This window comes from Lipotes vexillifer, unplaced genomic scaffold (genome assembly GCF_000442215.2).
Source record: "Lipotes vexillifer unplaced genomic scaffold, Lipotes_vexillifer_v1.1 scaffold567, whole genome shotgun sequence".
NCBI lineage: Eukaryota > Metazoa > Chordata > Mammalia > Artiodactyla > Lipotidae > Lipotes > Lipotes vexillifer.
In genome coordinates, this window is record NW_006776652.1 from 1,295,901 (window position 1) to 1,313,278 (window position 17,378).

Here is a 17,378-nt window from a genome sequence, read left to right on the forward strand (position 1 = left end):
CGCCCTTGGCATCACCTTTACCAGAGCAGAGGAGTAGCTATTCTCTGGAAGAAAAGTTAAACTTCATGACTTTTTCAGTTTCTTGAGATTAAGGAAGCTCATAGTAAGAAATGAACCTCACAGTGTGGAATTTCTTCATGAAATGACCACTGGTGGTGACACTAATGGGTCTTCTTCCTGTTGCAGGAAGGCTGACGTGGCTGGTTTATATCATTGGTGCAGTGATTGGTGGCCGGGTCTCTTTTGCCAGCACTGATGAGCAAGATGCTATGGACGGTGAGCTTGTCTGTCGGTAAGTGCTCCCATGGAGGCTTCCTATTTCACTGCTACGACCCTCCCACCCCATTTTAGGTCGTGAGACCAGGGAACTTGACATGCTTCTGTTAGTGCATTTCTCCCCATTTATAGAATATAAATATAATCTTATGAAGCTGATTGCCCATGCAGAACTGTTACAAGTTCAAGTTCAAACCTTTTATTAAGTACAGCAACAACTATGCCTGCAGTCCTTACTAAAAAACCATCTGCAGTAATTCAGCAAAGGAAATGATGGATATAGAATTAGGCATATTGGATACAGAGTGGAGAGTAGCTTTTAGTTCTGTTTAAGTGCAGTATCTCAGAGTTAATGAAATGTGGACTGCTTCTGCATTACCAGAGTAAGTCTAGTAGGAAGCTGTGGGTCTTCAACTATCCCCAAAGATGGAATTACAGAATTTCTACAGCCTTTCAAATCTCTTGACCATACACTTTCCCTCGTACAGGATCTCAAGTTACTTCGTGTCTGTGATTCTAATCTTACTAAAAACGTATAAATGAGCATTTAGTGATTTCTGAAACTTTACGTTATTAACATAGAAATAAAAAGGCAGGACTTTTTAATAGCCTGCAGAGGTTCTCAGACCTTTTCTTCAGGACTCTTTACCTTCTTAAAAAGTATGGAGGCCCTCAAAGAGCTTCTGTTTATGAAAGCTATATCTATCAATACTTATTGTATTAGAAAGTAAAACTGAGAAGTTTTTTAAATATTTATGAATTTGTTTAAAAATAACAATAAGCCCATTTCATGTCAACATATGTTGTTTTTAATAACTATTTTTTCAGAAGAAGTGAATGAGAAAACTGGCTTTGTTTTAATGTCTGGCATAGTAGAAGTCAGCTGGATTCTCCTCTCTGCTTCTGCATTCAGTCTGTTGTGATATCACATGTCTTATAGCCTCTGGAAAACCCCACTGCAACCCTCATGTGAGAATGCGAGTGAAAGGGCAAATAATGTTTTAGTATTTTTTATGAAAGTGGTTTTGTTACCTTGCAGAGAACTGCTACCCTGAAGGGTTCTAAACTTTCAGATGCTCTCCTTAGAGACAAACACATTTTAACATGATGCCTTACAATTTATTGGTCCCCAGACATTTCAATCCATAATTTTTATTCTTATTCTGAAAATCCCCATTGGTCTCTTTCCACCCCCACTTTATCTATCAGATGCCCATCTGCCCTTAGGTGCCTTAATTCTGACTAAAGTCTCCACGGCATATCACACTGGCATTTTTTGAAGAGTTGATCAAAGATTTAATAAAGATGAAATCCAATACCTTTCTGATTCTGTAGCCTGCTGTGATACTGTGTGTCATAATATAGATTGAGTTTAGACAGTGTGTCATATACTGGTTCTCAACTTGAGTGTTCCAACACGATGAATGAGTCCAATTCGCTCATGATGTCACAAATAGTTTGTTACCTGTTTTCACTATCAAAATGCCAAATGGCTCACTTGTAATCGCATCATTCTTATTCATCCCGGCATTCCAGTATGCTTTCTTTTGAGGGGATGGGTGCAGGGAAGAGGGATGAAGTCACAGGCAGCAGCATATCTGCTCTTGGTCCCTGGAAGTGTTACCTGCCTGTGAACATCGTCCTTCATGTGTCTCCTTTCCTTTTATGGCTCCATGAGAAAAAAGATTGAGAGCCACTGGTATTTAGTCCAATTGACCTCATTTTATAAATGAGGAAGTGGGGCTCAGAAAATAAATTGCTTTACTCAAGGTCTCACAGAAGTTTCAAGGATGACCATTACCCTGGTACTAGTGTTTTTTCCACTATTTTTAAGCAATTATGAGTTCTGCCTCCATCTACAGTCTCAGGCGACTGGAAGTTTTAAACATGTAACTGGTCATTCATACTCCTCGGCTGAGGTTCCTGTAGGTCAGAAATGGAGAATTTTGTTCCCTCAGTGGAGCTTAGAGCCTGCAGAGAATGCCTTTCCAATAGGATGGGTGAGGAGAGGGGACGTGTGCCTATTTCAGGGGAGGTTGGTTTTCTGCAGTGACCAGGATATCCTGCTGTTGAGAGAATCATTGCTCTTCCACCTCTAGGGTGCTCCAGCTGATGAACCTAACAGACTCTCGCTTGGCTCAGGCGGGTAACGAGAAACTAGAATTGGCCATGCTGAGCTTTTTTGAACAGTTTCGTAAGATCTACATTGGGGACCAGGTGCAGAAATCCTCTAAGGTAACAGACTCTCAGTTGGCTCCATTTAGTTCTCACTTCTGGTTGTGGCATTTCTGATTAAGAGAAATGACAGAGAGCAGTTTAGATACAATCTCCAGATTTCATGTATCAGGATAAACCGAATAGTTCCTCTTGGCCTGTAGAATTTGGGGAGACTCATCAAAAAATGGGGTCCATTTTTCTAGTACTTCATGTGCTTAATAAATGACCAGTCAAAACATCTGTTGGGCTCCCCCAAATTGGCAGTTCTCAGTCTCTGTACATGAGTTGATGTTCAGAACAACAAAAGGTTTTGACAGTCGTTTTGTAGTTTCAGGGTTGAAGATAACTCAGCATCTATCCAGTATTTAGTAATACTTAGAAACTAGCTCATTCCTTCAGTAAAGACTTCCCCAGCATTGTTGTCCGTTTTCTTCTTATATCTTAGCCTACTGAGTGAGGACAAAACAATACTGGGATATGATTTTTCTAATCCATATTTTCTGGTTACTTTCTCTTCCCTAAACACACCACCAGCTGTACCGCCGACTCTCAGAAGTTCTGGGCTTGAATGATGAGACCATGGTCCTAAGCGTCTTCATAGGAAAAATGTAAGTGTTTTGGCTTGCCATCAGCAAGAGTCCCTTGCAATCCTGTTGCAACTGTAAAATGTGATCTTGGCATTGTGCTGCCAGTGCCTTGGTATTCCAGCATTGATCGTTTGCGTCAGAAAATTGTGCATTTGAGTGTGTGACAAGCTGTGCTTAGAGATATGGCCCGGCCCCAGAGCATTCCAGGCTTGTACAGGCAAGGATTTCATTTTGTTCACACGGAATCTCATCTACAGCCTCTGGAATCACGGGTGAAGCCCTGCCATGGCATTAGCAGAAACAGACCTTCCTCCCCAGCGATTGGTGCTCAGCTCCTCACCAGATCACCCTGCTGCCAGGACGCCCAGAGTGGGCTTTCACTTTCTGGCACTGATTTCCACTAGGTGTGCCCCCAGGAGCAGAGCCCCACTCTAAAACAAGGCTTACTCCTCTCAAGAAGCATAACACCCTTTGAGAGTCTTGAATCTCCAAAATCTAGTGCTATTATTTGGATTGTCATCAAAGTTGGAGCTCCTGATTGGCCCTTTTTTGTCTTTTTGTTTGTTTGTTTTTTAAGTTATGCCCCTTTGTTTACATTTCCCCCTTTTTAGGAGCTCAATTTATCAAAGCACACACTAGGAGCCAAATAAATATATTACCCAGGGCTGTGTGCAATGTGACGTTTTGCCTCCTTCCAACCATCCCAATCCTAAACACTCGTATCCATGAGCTGGTTAATCATTTAAGATGAAAAAAGCAAAGGGGGTCTAAAGGACTCTGCCAGCCAAGAATCCAGAAGCAAGGGCTACTAGAATTCTGCAGCTGACAGTGGATGGTGCAGGTGCAGAATTGCATACGTCTGCATGTTATCACTGCCGCAGAAATCTCTTACCCTTGCTGCAGAAATCAGCCCTGGAGTGCCCCAGAATTCCAAGGGCCTGGGTATGGGCCAGTGTAGCTTTGGAACCAAGTAGTGAAGATTATCTGAAGGATAATTTTTCTAGTCAACCAAATGTAAGTACGGAGATTTTATACACATTTTTTGTGGTTGTGATGTCTGTGAATTGGTGATGCAGATGTGTGGTGATTCTTGATGGATGATTTTCTTCTCCCAGCTCTCAAAGATACCAGGCATATCAAAAGTGTCTCCTGCTTTTTTTTTTCTTTTTGTCCTCCAGCATCACCAACCTGAAGTACTGGGGCCGTTGTGAACCAATCACCTCCAAGACACTACAGCTTCTCAATGACCTCTCCATTGGATATCCTTTTCTAAGCTGGCTTCTGGACGAAACAGGAACTGTGGAGTGCCACAGTCTTAGAAATCATGGCCTCCTCCATTTCTCTTTTAATTTAGCTGTATGTGTACTTAAGTATCTTCCATTCTCCTAGGAACCAAAGACAATACCCAAACAGAATCCAGGAATAATTCCAGACCCTAAAAAATGAGCCAACCGACAAGCTAATAGTCTACCACAGATTTATTCCTGTCTATCTCTAAGATCCAGAAATACCCAACAGGTCTGTCTGATGGGTACACACTCTTTGTAAACAAGATTTTAGCATAGGTGGCAGCAAAGTCCATCTGAATTTTTCTATCAGCTTATAGGTAGAAGCCGCCTGATTACAAACTTTGCAATAAAAGTAGCCACTACACTTCCTCTTGACTTGGACTCAGTCTGCTGTAAAGGTTGAATTGCTCTAAGACAGCCGTTCACAACCAGGGGTCTGCAAGAGAAGTAAACCCTATAAAAATGATCTGAGTGACTTTTTTCAGTTCTCCCAAAGATCGTACATAGCTAGTCTCATTCTAAATGCATAGGAGAGAGGTTAATTCACCACACAGTGGATGCCTGACGTGGGCTTTAGGGCTTAATTCTCTCTTAGAAGCCCCATTGAGAAAAGCTACTCTAGGATATCATGATTCTTGGGGGAAACTGCTGAGTTTTATCTCTTTTCTTACAGATAGGACTTTGGTATGGGTATTCTCTCACTAATCAGTTAAATGCTGCTTAAAAGAGAACACCTGTTTTTCCCATTCGGCAGTGTCATACTCAAATGGTTAAGAAAAATAAGATAGCTGGGTATGGAATTCATAGTATTCTAACCTAGAAAGTGCTCATCCTGCATTAAAGATTCTTAGTTTGCATCACACTTTCCTTGACCCTCTTCCTTTGTCTTTACATACAGTAGTGTAAGGAAACTAGTGAAGCTGAGTGCGGTACAGTTCATGCTGAACAATCACACGGTGAGTGGTTGAGCCCCTCTTCCTGGTTCTGCTCTCCAGCCACACACACACACTCTCTCAGTAAACAAGGGAGATGTTTAAGTTGAGCTCCTTGGCGCTGCTGCCGCCGAAGGCTGTTGCCCTGACTCCTGTCACACTGCCAGGTTACACTTACTGTCGTGAGAGCTGCTGTTTGGAATCCAGATAACCTGAGTTATGGTGAAGTCACCGACTGTTACTCATATGGAGATAAGTTAGTTGTAGGTAACAATAACAATAGTTTTTTTTTTTTTTTTAATTTTAATACCCCTTATACCCTTAAGGAATGATAATAGAGCCATTAGCTTGAAAGGGCTCAGTAATTCTGAAATTACTGGCTTGCATTCTACCTCTGACCCATGTTTTTATCTTTTTAACTTGTTTTCTTTTTTTCAATAGAGCGAGCACTTTTCATTTTTGGGTATTAACAATCAGTCCAACCTGACAGACATGCGGTGTCGAACTACCTTCTACACAGCACTTGGGCGTCTCCTCATGGTGGATTTAGGTACTGCAATAAGTCCTAGAGGCTCGTGAAAGTAATCTGGCATGGTTCTAAATTTTCACTTGAGGCTAGAAAACAAGAGGTGGGGGGAGGTCTTCTTTGTTGTTTCAACAGTAACAAAACTAGCTGAAATAACAGTCTGATTTCACCAAGAACAGATCATGCTATCATGATCCCTGTAACTGGAAGAGAAAAACAGTATGAGTCTGAAGTTTTCATTTGATGTGCAGTGGTTCTAAAATTCTATTCATAATTCTCATCTATAAAATAAGGGAACTGAGAATTCCTAAATGCATCTTGTTAGCCAGATAATCCCCTCCTCCCACATTGAGGTGCAACCCACCTGAGCCGGCCAGCACTCCTCAGTACCCACTTCACTGGCACATGTGAACCAGGAGGGCTTAAGCACCTTTCTGGCTCTGGTTGTGATATTAGCAGTTTGGGCTCAACTTATAAACTGAAGCTTAATAGTATCATAATTTTTTAGCTATTTAAATTTAATCCTACTAAAATTACATTATAAAACCTTCTATATTTACGAAAGATTACTTAAAAAAACAAAAAGAAAGGTATAAAAAGAAGGGCCTCCACAAGCGCCTGATTCAAGTTCAAGTCTCATGTAGTTCTCATACCCCAGCCTCAGTCCTTTCTCAACTGACTATAGTTCTCAATTAAGGAAACATAAGCAACATAGTACGTTGTACACATCAGAATCTCCAATATTGAATCTCAGTATTGAAAAAATTGGGGCATCCCCGGACTAGGTGATTTCTGCCGTGATGATTTTTCTAGTTTAAAAATTATTTCTATATATACATTTTATTCTGAAATTGCTTCTAGTACCTATTGGGATTATCAAGGGACCCCCTCTGAATTATCCTTGGGTCTGCTCATCTGTCATACCATCTTATTTTCCATGCATACACAGCCTTGCATTTTTTTCTATTGGGGTCACACCCCGGGTTGTTTTCCTTGCAGGAGAGGATGAAGATCAGTATGAGCAGTTCATGCTGCCGCTCACAGCAGCGTTTGAGGCTGTGGCCCAGATGTTTAGTACTAATAGTTTCAACGAGCAAGAGGCAAAGGTGAGTCCTTCACCCACTGATTGATCAGCTTCTGGTTGAGGGCAGTCCCTGAGAGAGACTAGATTGGGTAGCACTGCAGAAAATAGTGCTTATCCATAAATTTTCCACTAATTTAGCTTTTTACTCAATTTCTTGGACTCCAAGGATTTTGAAATAGAAGAACCAGTGTAAGTTTATAAACTCTATTTTTATGTTAAAGTGTGTTCTTAAACAGCCCTTAGGATTTTTTATCTAAGTTTTTAAATGTATTAGCATCAAGTTATTTTATATGTTTTCTCATTAATCTCTGTTGTATATTTAGTTACGCCCCCTTTTCATTTTCAGTACTGCTTATTAGTGCTTTCTCTCTTTTTTCTAGATGTCTTGCCACAGATTTGTTACTTTTTGCTTTGTTTTAGCTCCATTTTATCTGTGTTTCGTATTTCATTCATTTCTACTCTTTATCTTCATACTTTTTCCTTGGTGTTATTCTGTGGTTGTAACTTCTTAACTTTTCAGCCCTTCTTTCCTAATGTAATCATTTAAAACTATAAATATCCCTCTAGGTATATTCCACACGTGTTTTTTGGTTTTGGTTTTGGTTTTTTTAATTGGCATAAAACTTACTGTCTTAGCCATTTTTAAGTGAATGGTTTAGTAGCATTAAGTATATTCATATTGTTGTGGAACAGGTCTCCAGAATCCACAAGTTTTGATATGTAACATTTTTCATTAGCATTCAGTTCTCTGTATCTTCTCCTTTCCATTAAGATTTCTTCTTTGACCCACGAGTCATTTAGAAGGGTTTGTGAATTTCCATACAAATGGAATTTTAAAGTTACCTTTAGCTATTGATTTCTGGCTGTCAGAATGGTCATTTCTTGGTTTTTTGCTTTCCTCATCTTTTTACTTCATGCACACCTGCTCTCTTTACCTATAGATCTCTGTACCAAAACCAGAAAACACTAGACTATTAATATTTGTAGGACTTTTTTGCAGTGTTCATAATGACACTGATACTGAATTTTAGACCCACCAAATAGCCCAGGGGTATTGCCCCCCAAAATGCCAGATGTTACCTGACATTCTAAAATTCTCCTTTTTCATCTTTAGAAAGCCTCTTAGTTTTCTCTCTCCAGATTAGCAGGGAAGTCAGAGAGCAACACCATTTGCCCAACTCGCTCCTCTTTACTCCAGCGTTCTGGGGTCTGAGATGGGTACCATTCAAAGCTAAGGTTAATGTGGAACAGATCAATAACAGGATAGAGAATCAACCACTGTCAGGGATAAGTGAGGGATATCAGTGAATATCAGCCCTTTCCCCCATCAAAAAACAAGTAAAATTAATGAAAGAACCACCTTGGCCATGAACTACAACCATCACCATATCTCTGTCATGCCTCATATAACAAGTCTTTTAGGTTGCACATGTCTTAGACTTAAAATTGAGCTTATGGTATCTGTTCAGGAATAGAACTGTTTGCTTAAAGCAGACTGTTAGCAGAAGTGCAGACATTTTTGATAAATGAGTCAGGATACCCAACTGTGCCTACTGATGACTGTTAGCTTTTGAAAGCGGTTTTACTGCTGTTCAGAGCCCACTAGTAAAAGTTCTACTGAGAAAGAGAGCACTGGATGTGGAGTCTTGGTGTTGTAAGTCCTAATCCTGGCCCTCTTGCCACCTGCCAGCACAACTATGGGCAAATTATTTGACCTCATTGGGTCTCACTCTTTTTCTGTAAAAGTATAGTATTAGTACTTTATAGGTCCAAGATCCGGCACATCAGTCTAATTTCCAGACACCCCAACCAAAGGGCAGATAGCTGTCGACTCTTGTCTTGCTTCTGGCGGAGTCTGCATTTGCATTCCTGTGGCACTGGCACCTTTGTAATTAGATGTGGACCAGACCTTTAGGAATATGCCTCTTCTCCCTCTTCTTGTATATACTTTTTTGCCTTTTTTTTCCCCTACCTCTTCTTGAATAAGCTTTTTTGCTTTTCTACTTTTTACATATGATTTATCACATTAATGTCTTAAAATTTTATCAGCCTCTATTTTTGCCATGATGGGCCAGGAACCATCCCTTTCTCTTGGTATAAAAAGCTTCCAAAACTAATTTTCCAAGTGAAAAGATTACATTCTAGTATGGAAGAGATCGACTGAGAATATTTGGGAAGGAGTATTTGTTGAATGATGGGAGGAAGAATTTGATTACAGATATGTGAAATCCCCATCAGGTGGTTATAGGTTTGGTTTTTCTTGTATCTTAACATATTTTTGCCTTCTACTACAGCGAACTCTAGTTGGCCTAGTAAGAGACCTGAGAGGGATAGCTTTCGCCTTCAATGCCAAGACCAGCTTCATGATGCTGTTTGAATGGATGTATCCTAACTCAAACTAGGAGCGTACCACAGCAAGCCTTGACTGGAGTGTGAATGGGTGATGAAGTCATCAGGGAAGGTGGGGGGAAGGAGTTGTGAGGCAAAAGAAGGTGAAGAGTTACCCAAAAGCCCTGCCATATGTCTTGTAAGCTGTCATTCCACAGTGGTCCAATAATATGATGCCGCCTGCTTTGGTCACTGAGATTGGGAAATGAGTGAGGTGGCTTCTCAGTTTCTCTTTTGGGTCCCAGTTATATAAATGCCTGTGGAATTGTTGCATGGGAATTCTGCTACACTTAGAAAAGAGGGACATTACAGTCTACTAAAAAAAGACAGCTGTACTAGGAATTAGAAAGTCTGACCTTACTAACTTCATAACCTTGAGCAAATCACTTCAAATCTAAGTGCCTCTGTCTCTCAGATAGTTATGTAAAAGAACTAGCTGCTTCCCTGTCACATTACAGAAGTGGTAGAGGACAGAACAGTATGAAATATATTGTGCTCCTCAGAAGAAAGGCATTATGTAAATTACAACGTGTCATTAGATGCCTATTACAAGTTAAAGGACACACAATCGCTTTAGCACCTTCTGGTTAGAAAGACTCTTAAGATTAGCAAGCAAGAGACAGGAAATTAAAGAACTATAATCTGGCAGATTGTGCTTGACCAGTGCTGAGAAATTATTTTAAATTCTGTACCTTTCTGGATTCAGAATTCTTCCTTAGCTTTTCATTTACAGCTACCCATCCTACATGCCAATTCTCCAGCGGGCAATTGAGCTATGGTACCATGATCCAGCCTGTACCACACCTGTGCTCAAGCTAATGGCTGAATTGGTTCATAATAGGTAAGCAGGGAGATTTTCAAAGGGTACAGCTGCCCTTTTATCTGAGAGATCCCTAAGATAATTTGCTTTATCTAGTGTTTTCAGCAGATTGTGGAAGATATTAAGATTCACTGCTATCAAAATTTGAAAACCTCTAAAAGATTATAAGTGTATGTTTTTGTTTGAAAGAAGGGTGTCCCCAACCACACAGAGCCATAGCTGCATGCAGGAAATAAGTCACTTTAAAAAGAGTCTCAAGGGGCTTCCCTGGTGGCGCAGTGGTTGAGAGTACGCCTGCCGATGCAGGGGACACGGGTTCGTGCCCCGGTCCGGGAAGATCCCACATTGCCACGGAGCGGCTGGGCCCGTGAGCCATGGCCGCTGAGTCTGCACGTCTGGAGCCTGTGCTCCGCAACGGGAGAGGCTGCGACAGTGAGAGGCCCGCGTACCCCAAAAAAAAAAAAAAAAAAAAAAAAAAACAACGTCTCAAGATAGCCACTCTTAAGAGAAGTGGATTTGGCAACCAAAATTCTGATTTCCCTGCCCACATGTATAAAAGTTAACATTTAGTGATGGTGCCACGTCCATCACATTCTATAGTTCACATTTCATGGAGACTATTGAGAGGGATGCAGACATGTTAGAACACTCTTTCTGCGGAAGGGGATTTGTTGGGCAGATTACAGCTGGATTGGTAAAGATTTATCTTAAAAGTGAGAAAGATTTCCAAAATACCACATTTTAGATTTGCCCAGCAACTTAGGGATGGAAAGGAAAGAAAACTCTAGCACCTTGACTTCACTAGGATTTCAGGTCTGTATCTGCCTCTTAAGGCACCCTGAGAATTAATAAGTTTTAAAACTGTCTTAGTGAAGAAGTGGGTAATACTCATAGAAGCTATAGCCTCCCGTGAGGCTTATAGTTAAGACTTACTCGTTTATAAAACAGACATTTAAGAACATCTACTCTTTGCCACTTAGGCACTTGCATATCGATTGTGCCAGACAAAACCTCTGCCCACTTAGATGTTGCATTCTGCAGGGATGACAGTAAAAAAAAAAAAGTGTGGAAGATAATTTCAGACAGTGGTACATGCTATGAAGAGTTAAATAAGGTAATAAAACAGAGGGGAATTGGAAGGAGAAGAATTCTACCTTCAGAGAAGGTAATATGCATGAGCAGAAAGATTCTGGTATCCCTGCAAGGATAAGGGGGAAAAGCATTCTAAACAGAAAACAACTGCAGAGGTCCCAAGATGGGATGAGCTTGCTGGGACTTGAGACAGCAGAATGCCACTGGCTGGAGCCTGGTGAAGGAGGGGAGGTCAAGGTAGGCGACCAGTCAGACAGATGGTGTGGCGACTCAGTACAGCAGCAGTGAAGAATGGCGTGTACTCTCATTATACGGGAAGCTACTGGAGTATATTAAGCAGGAATTAAAATGATAGCATTGACATTATTTAAAGGACTCATTCTGGCTACGTGTGGAGAATGAGACTACAAGGGCAGGAGTGGAAGCAGAAGGACCACACAGGAGACGGGGGGGTTCAGGGCATATTGTAGAGCTGGATCTTGATGGATTCTATGTAGGGAGGGGAGGAAGAAAGAATCAAGAGGACTTCTGGGTTTGAGCCCTTGCCAGCCATGAGGTCCGTGACGCTCATTAAGCAGTAGAACAAACCAAGGAGGAGGAGCTCTGGTCTAGGGTACAGTCAGGAACCCCAAACTCAGGTTGTTGACATTGTTTTCCCTCCTGACCTCACTCCCCTTGTAACATTCTCAGTCCCTTTACAGCTTTTCCTCATCTGAAGTGGACACGACTCTCGTACCCCTCCTTCAGTTGCTACTGAAGCTGTAAAGGTGAATGCAGATTAAAGTCTGAAGGGCTGTGAGTTAGTACGACCAAGAAGTGACTGTGATAAAAGCCAAACTTTAAGCAAATTGAGAATTTTAAGAGAATAATTTTATCTACTGCCTCATTTTCTTTGTTTCTTTTAAACGTTTTCAGCTTGAGCAGCAGAACTTGAATCTAGTATGTTGGTCTTCAAGATACAAGCTACATCACTGGTTATCTTGGGTTAACTTGGTTCTTTCACATTAGGATAAGTAATCTGCATGTCTTCGTGCAAAAAGTACCTAACGTACTCAGGGGAGAGCCTGAAGTAGCCTAGTCTTCCAGCAACATACCTCTGACTTTGTCTCCTCTGTGTTCTCTGCTCAGATCCCAGCGACTCCAGTTTGATGTCTCTTCCCCCAATGGCATCTTACTCTTCAGAGAAACCAGCAAGATGATAACAATGTATGGTAAGTGCTTAAGAGGAGCAGAACCCTGGAAGTGAGTTCCAGCTCAGTCACCACACTCTGCAGTGTGGGTCTCATACGCTCGTGTCACAGCGCCAGCTGGTGCCAAGAGGATTGAGGCGGTATGTGAACTGTCAGTTACCACGACTGAGTAAATATGTGTCTTGTCTACTCAGGCAATCGCATCCTGACACTAGGAGAGGTCCCGAAGGATCAGGTCTATGCACTGAAGCTCAAGGGCATCTCCATCTGCTTCTCCATGCTGAAGGCTGCTCTCAGTGGGAGTTACGTCAATTTTGGAGTCTTCCGTCTCTATGGGGATGACGCCCTGGACAATGCTCTACAGACCTTCATCAAGCTGCTTCTCTCTATTCCCCACAGCGACCTCCTGGTAAGCCCTAAGCTTCGTTGACAGGATCCGAGCCCTACGTCATGTCAGTCTGTTTTTTTTTTTTCTGCTGAGACCATGATTGAATGTTTCTCTGAAGAACTAGAAGCTGGCTCCACCTAGGTCTTCTGTCTTCCCGTCTGAAGGGAGCTAAGCTATTTTATTGAAGATCTTGCTCCAGACACGCTGAGGTACAAAGCAGCTAAGCTGATTTTCATCCTCCTTCTCCCACAGGATTACCCCAAGCTCAGCCAGTCTTACTATTCACTACTGGAAGTCCTGACCCAGGACCACATGAACTTTATTGCAAGCCTGGAACCTCATGTCATCATGTATATTCTCTCTTCCATTTCTGAAGGACTTACTGCACTTGGTAAGCACCTGGGTGGGCGGGCGGGTGAGTTGGTTGGTTGGTTTTTACCACTTAACTAAACAGAAGGGAGAGTCTTGCCCCAGCATCCAAAAGGATTACTGCTTTGGGGAGCGCATCCTAACAACAGAGTGTATAATTCATGGGTACGTTCTCATGCAGCAAATACTTAGTGATGCCCTCCTGTGGACCAGGCACTGTGCTTGGCACTAAGGATACAGTAATCAGTCCTTGTCCTTTAGGAGTTTTTTATCTGGTAGATGAAACAGACATGTAAACAGACAACTGCCTGTTTACCACTCTTCCCTGTGTACACACAGCAGTAGGGTAAGTACGGAGTGCTGTGGGAGGGCTCGGGAAGAATACCTAAACTCCTGGCTTTGAGGAGGTAGGGTCCTGCAAGCCTGGCTGGAAGAGTTGGCATCAAACCGTAAGCCTAACAGCTGAACCGGCATTATCAGATTAGTGGAGGAAGAAGCTTCCTAGCAGCAGGAACCGCAAGTACTAGCACCTGTTGGCCAAAAAAACCCCCCAGGAAATCCAGATGGCTGGCACACTCGTGCAGAAGAGAAGAGGGGGAATGAAGTGAAGCTGGAGGGAGAGAGAGAAGCAGGGGCAAATCTGGAGATCACAAAGGCTGCCCTTAAGCCGTTATCAGTATGTTTGAGTTCTGTCCTTAGGGCAGTGGAAGGTTTTACACAGCTAGCTCCATAAGTTTTTTCATCCTGTTCTACCTGGTTCTTGTCAACCATTTTGTTACCAAGCTGCGTTCCAGCAATCTTAAGTCAGTGTGTATATGTTCAGAGAATACAGTACATTTTTATCTTAGGCTGAGCAAAACATAAATAGGAAGATTAAGTCAACTGCAGAGTAATCACAAAATATTGCAAATGCACAGAGAGATGACTTTGGATTGTCTACTGTGGTGAGTTAGCCACACCTCTGCTCTGGGCCACTTCTTTGATACGCACTTACCTCCAGCAGGGGGCGTAGCCGTATCTAGAACAGTCCAGCCAGGGTATCAGACCCTGCTTTGGAAGGCTGTTTTTTAGCTTCTTGAAAATAGAGGGACCTCTGCATGAACGGAAGCAGCATGCTTTACTCTTTTAGGCCTGTGGCCTGTGCCTCACCTAGTCAGCTCTGTCTGCAGGCTGTGCTGCAGTGTCCCCTTAATAAAATGAATAGACAAGTAAATCTGCAGCTTCCCACCACACACTCCCCCGGAGATGCTATAGATAAACATATATTACAGCGCCCCACTCTAACGAACTGTAGGTGTTGACAGGCTGTATTAAGCTGGGTTTAGTGACAGTCACCCAGGTAACTCAGAATATAGGCTCACACCTCAGACTTGGATTCTAATCACAGCTCTTCCAGTGACTAGCAGTGTGACCTGGAGGCAAGTCACATAACCTCGCCAAACTTCAGTTTACTCATTGGTAAAATGGAACACCTACCTCCTGGAGTTCTCAAGAGGATAAAATAGAGATGATAACCTGTAAAGTCCTTAGCACAATGTCTGGCACAATAAAAATACTTGCTATATTGTAAGCTATTTGATATTTTTTATGAAGCATAAGACATAAATCCACATCATATTGAGTCAATAATTTCAATATTGTTTATACTATTATCTATTATGACAGGCTCATTTTCAAACTTAGAATTGGACCTTGCTGTATGATGAGGGTGAGAGGTTAATAGGCAGCATCCCAAGCCATGGTCTTGGCTGCACTGACCACAGTTCCCAGTCTGACTGGGGACCTCTGTGGGATCTCAGCTAAGGGCAACTCATGTTCACCCAAGTCACCATGAGCAGCTCAGTATCCCTGCTCTATTCCACCCCTCCCCCTCTTTCTTCCAGACACCATGGTATGCACAGGCTGCTGCTCCTGCCTGGACCACATTGTGACATACCTCTTCAAGCAGCTGTCACGTAGCACCAAGAAGAGGACAACGCCCCTGAACCAGGAGAGTGACCGCTTTCTGCATATCATGCAGCAGCATCCAGAGATGATCCAGCAGGTAAGGAGCATGAGGGCTAGGAGGCAGTGTGGGTGTCCCACGGTGGGAGAACCTCTCTGAGAGAGAGGAGAGGCCAAGCAAGATGAAGAGTCTGACTAACATCTCACCTGGTTAATGCTGCCAAGGTGAATTTTACACCTTAAAATTGCAGTGGATTTTCAGTTACCTGAGTAATCACTGGATATGGATATAGAAAATCTGAAAAAATCAAATTCTGAATTGTTCTCCGAGTGTCACACTAACCCCCATGCCTTGGGCCTGTCCCATGAGCACTATCCTCCTTCCGTGACAGTGACTTTGCTTATCCATTGCTGTAAATGGAGCATGAGTTAGCAGTATCCAGCTGTAAACCTTGTACTGCCACTTGCAAAACAGAAACAAGAGTGCAAGACAGGGAATTTCCTGGCAGTCCAGTGGTTAGGAGTCCAAGCTTTAACTGCCAAGGGCGTGGGCTCGTTCCCTGGTTGGGGAACTAAGCTCCCCGCAATCCTCATGGCACGGCCAAAAACAGATTGTACCACCTTTGCTTTCAATTTAAAAAAAAAAAAAAAAAAAAAAAAGGGGGGGCCTGCGGGGGGGGCGGGGTGGTGGCCCCCCCCCCTGCCAATGCAGGGGACATGGGTTCGTGCCCCGGTCCGGGAAGATCCCACATGCCGCAGAGCGGCTGGGCCCATGAGCCATGGCCGCTGAGCCTGTGTGTCTGGAGCCTGTGCTCCGCAGCGGGAGAGGCCACAACAGTGAGCGGCCCGCGTATTGCAAAAAAAAATAAAAGTGCAGGACAAAAAGAGATAACTAACCACGTGGAGATCAAACCGTACGCTTACCATTATTTTATTTGTATGCAACATCTTTTCAAAAATAAGATTTGCAGGAATATACCAGATAAAAAAAGGAAAAAGAATCAATGGAAGTAGACTTTTAGCCAATAATATTTTAACCAATCTCATCTTTGTCTACGTTGTTCTCTAAAGGAGTAGTGAGCATCCCCAAAATGTTATAAAGCTCTCTTCTGAGAAAAGATCCTGGGAGCTGTAGTGCAAGGTGATTTTGCCTATTATAATCATTTACTTGACCCATCCCATTACCCACAAAACCCTAGGTTAACTGGAAAGGCCCTTTTTTTTTTTTTTTTTTTTTGGCAGTACGCGGGGTTGTGGCCTCTCCCGTTGCGGAGCACAGGCTCCGGATGTGCAGGCTCAGCGGCCATGGCTCACGGGCCCAGCCGCTCCGCGGCATGTGGGATCTTCCCGGACCGGGGCCACGAACCCGGTCCCCTGCATCTCAACCACTGCGCCACCAGGGAAGCCCAAGGCCCATTTTTAATTGAATTTTCAAACCAATTTAAAGAACAAGAAAGGAAATATCTTAGAAACAAAACTTACCTTGTAATAGAAGATTTAAATGAAGCTCCATGAAACATTCGTCTGGTTTACTCTAGATAGAAAAGGCCTTCAACCTAATAAACACCCCTTTGGAATCTGTAATTCTATCTTGAGTAGCCACACACTAGGTCACTGCCTCAGATTCTCCATTTCCAGATGCTGTCAACGGTGCTGAACATCATCATCTTCGAAGACTGTAGGAACCAGTGGTCTATGTCCCGACCCCTACTCGGCTTGATATTACTCAATGAAAAGGTAAGAGAACAGCTCCCTGGTGTCCAGGGCACTGTGAGAAACACTTACAGCAACACCCCACGGTGGTGAAAGAGGGAAAGTGGCCCATTCTCTGAGCATGTCCTATTCATGCTCTGAACAGCATATAATCACTTAACGGTTAGAAGTCAGCACCTGTGGCAGTTCAGACAAAAGGGAGAGGATGAGGAAGTGTGACAAGGAGAAAAGATACCTAGAGATCAGAGCACCTAAGGCCTAAGTTCTAGTTCCAGCTCTGCCATAAACAGACATAAATAAGTCTAGAGATTCCTATAAAAGAAGAATCTGGATCAGATGATCCTCACAGCATTTACAAATTTAAAATTCTAGATTTTTAAGTAAGATAAAGATATATTATCCTACAGGTGCTTGCTTGAACTTTAAAAAAAACCAAGTATCCAATTTTAATAGATATTCCATTTCTTGGAGGAGAATACTCCTTCCACTCTGCAGATGATGGAGGGCTAGTCAGCCTTTCCCCATCTTCTCTCCTTACTGCCCCCCCCCACTTTGCCCTACAG

At 42.7% G+C, this 17,378-nt stretch overlaps 1 protein-coding gene across 1 annotated transcript in view; it reads left to right on the top strand.

Moving 5' to 3' along the window:
- XPO7 (exportin 7) overlaps positions 1 to 17,378 on the top strand; it is an 86,791-nt gene that overhangs the window by 66,434 nt on the left and 2,979 nt on the right. The window contains exons 13-26 of the mRNA XM_007450552.1: positions 187 to 292; positions 2,376 to 2,511; positions 3,028 to 3,101; positions 4,259 to 4,339; positions 5,262 to 5,325; positions 5,743 to 5,851; positions 6,827 to 6,933; positions 9,206 to 9,294; positions 10,033 to 10,140; positions 12,340 to 12,422; positions 12,596 to 12,810; positions 13,042 to 13,180; positions 15,042 to 15,202; positions 16,741 to 16,839. Coding sequence (XP_007450614.1) covers positions 187 to 292; positions 2,376 to 2,511; positions 3,028 to 3,101; positions 4,259 to 4,339; positions 5,262 to 5,325; positions 5,743 to 5,851; positions 6,827 to 6,933; positions 9,206 to 9,294; positions 10,033 to 10,140; positions 12,340 to 12,422; positions 12,596 to 12,810; positions 13,042 to 13,180; positions 15,042 to 15,202; positions 16,741 to 16,839 — 1,571 coding nt within the window. The remainder of the gene's footprint in view (positions 1 to 186; positions 293 to 2,375; positions 2,512 to 3,027; positions 3,102 to 4,258; positions 4,340 to 5,261; positions 5,326 to 5,742; positions 5,852 to 6,826; positions 6,934 to 9,205; positions 9,295 to 10,032; positions 10,141 to 12,339; positions 12,423 to 12,595; positions 12,811 to 13,041; positions 13,181 to 15,041; positions 15,203 to 16,740; positions 16,840 to 17,378) is intronic.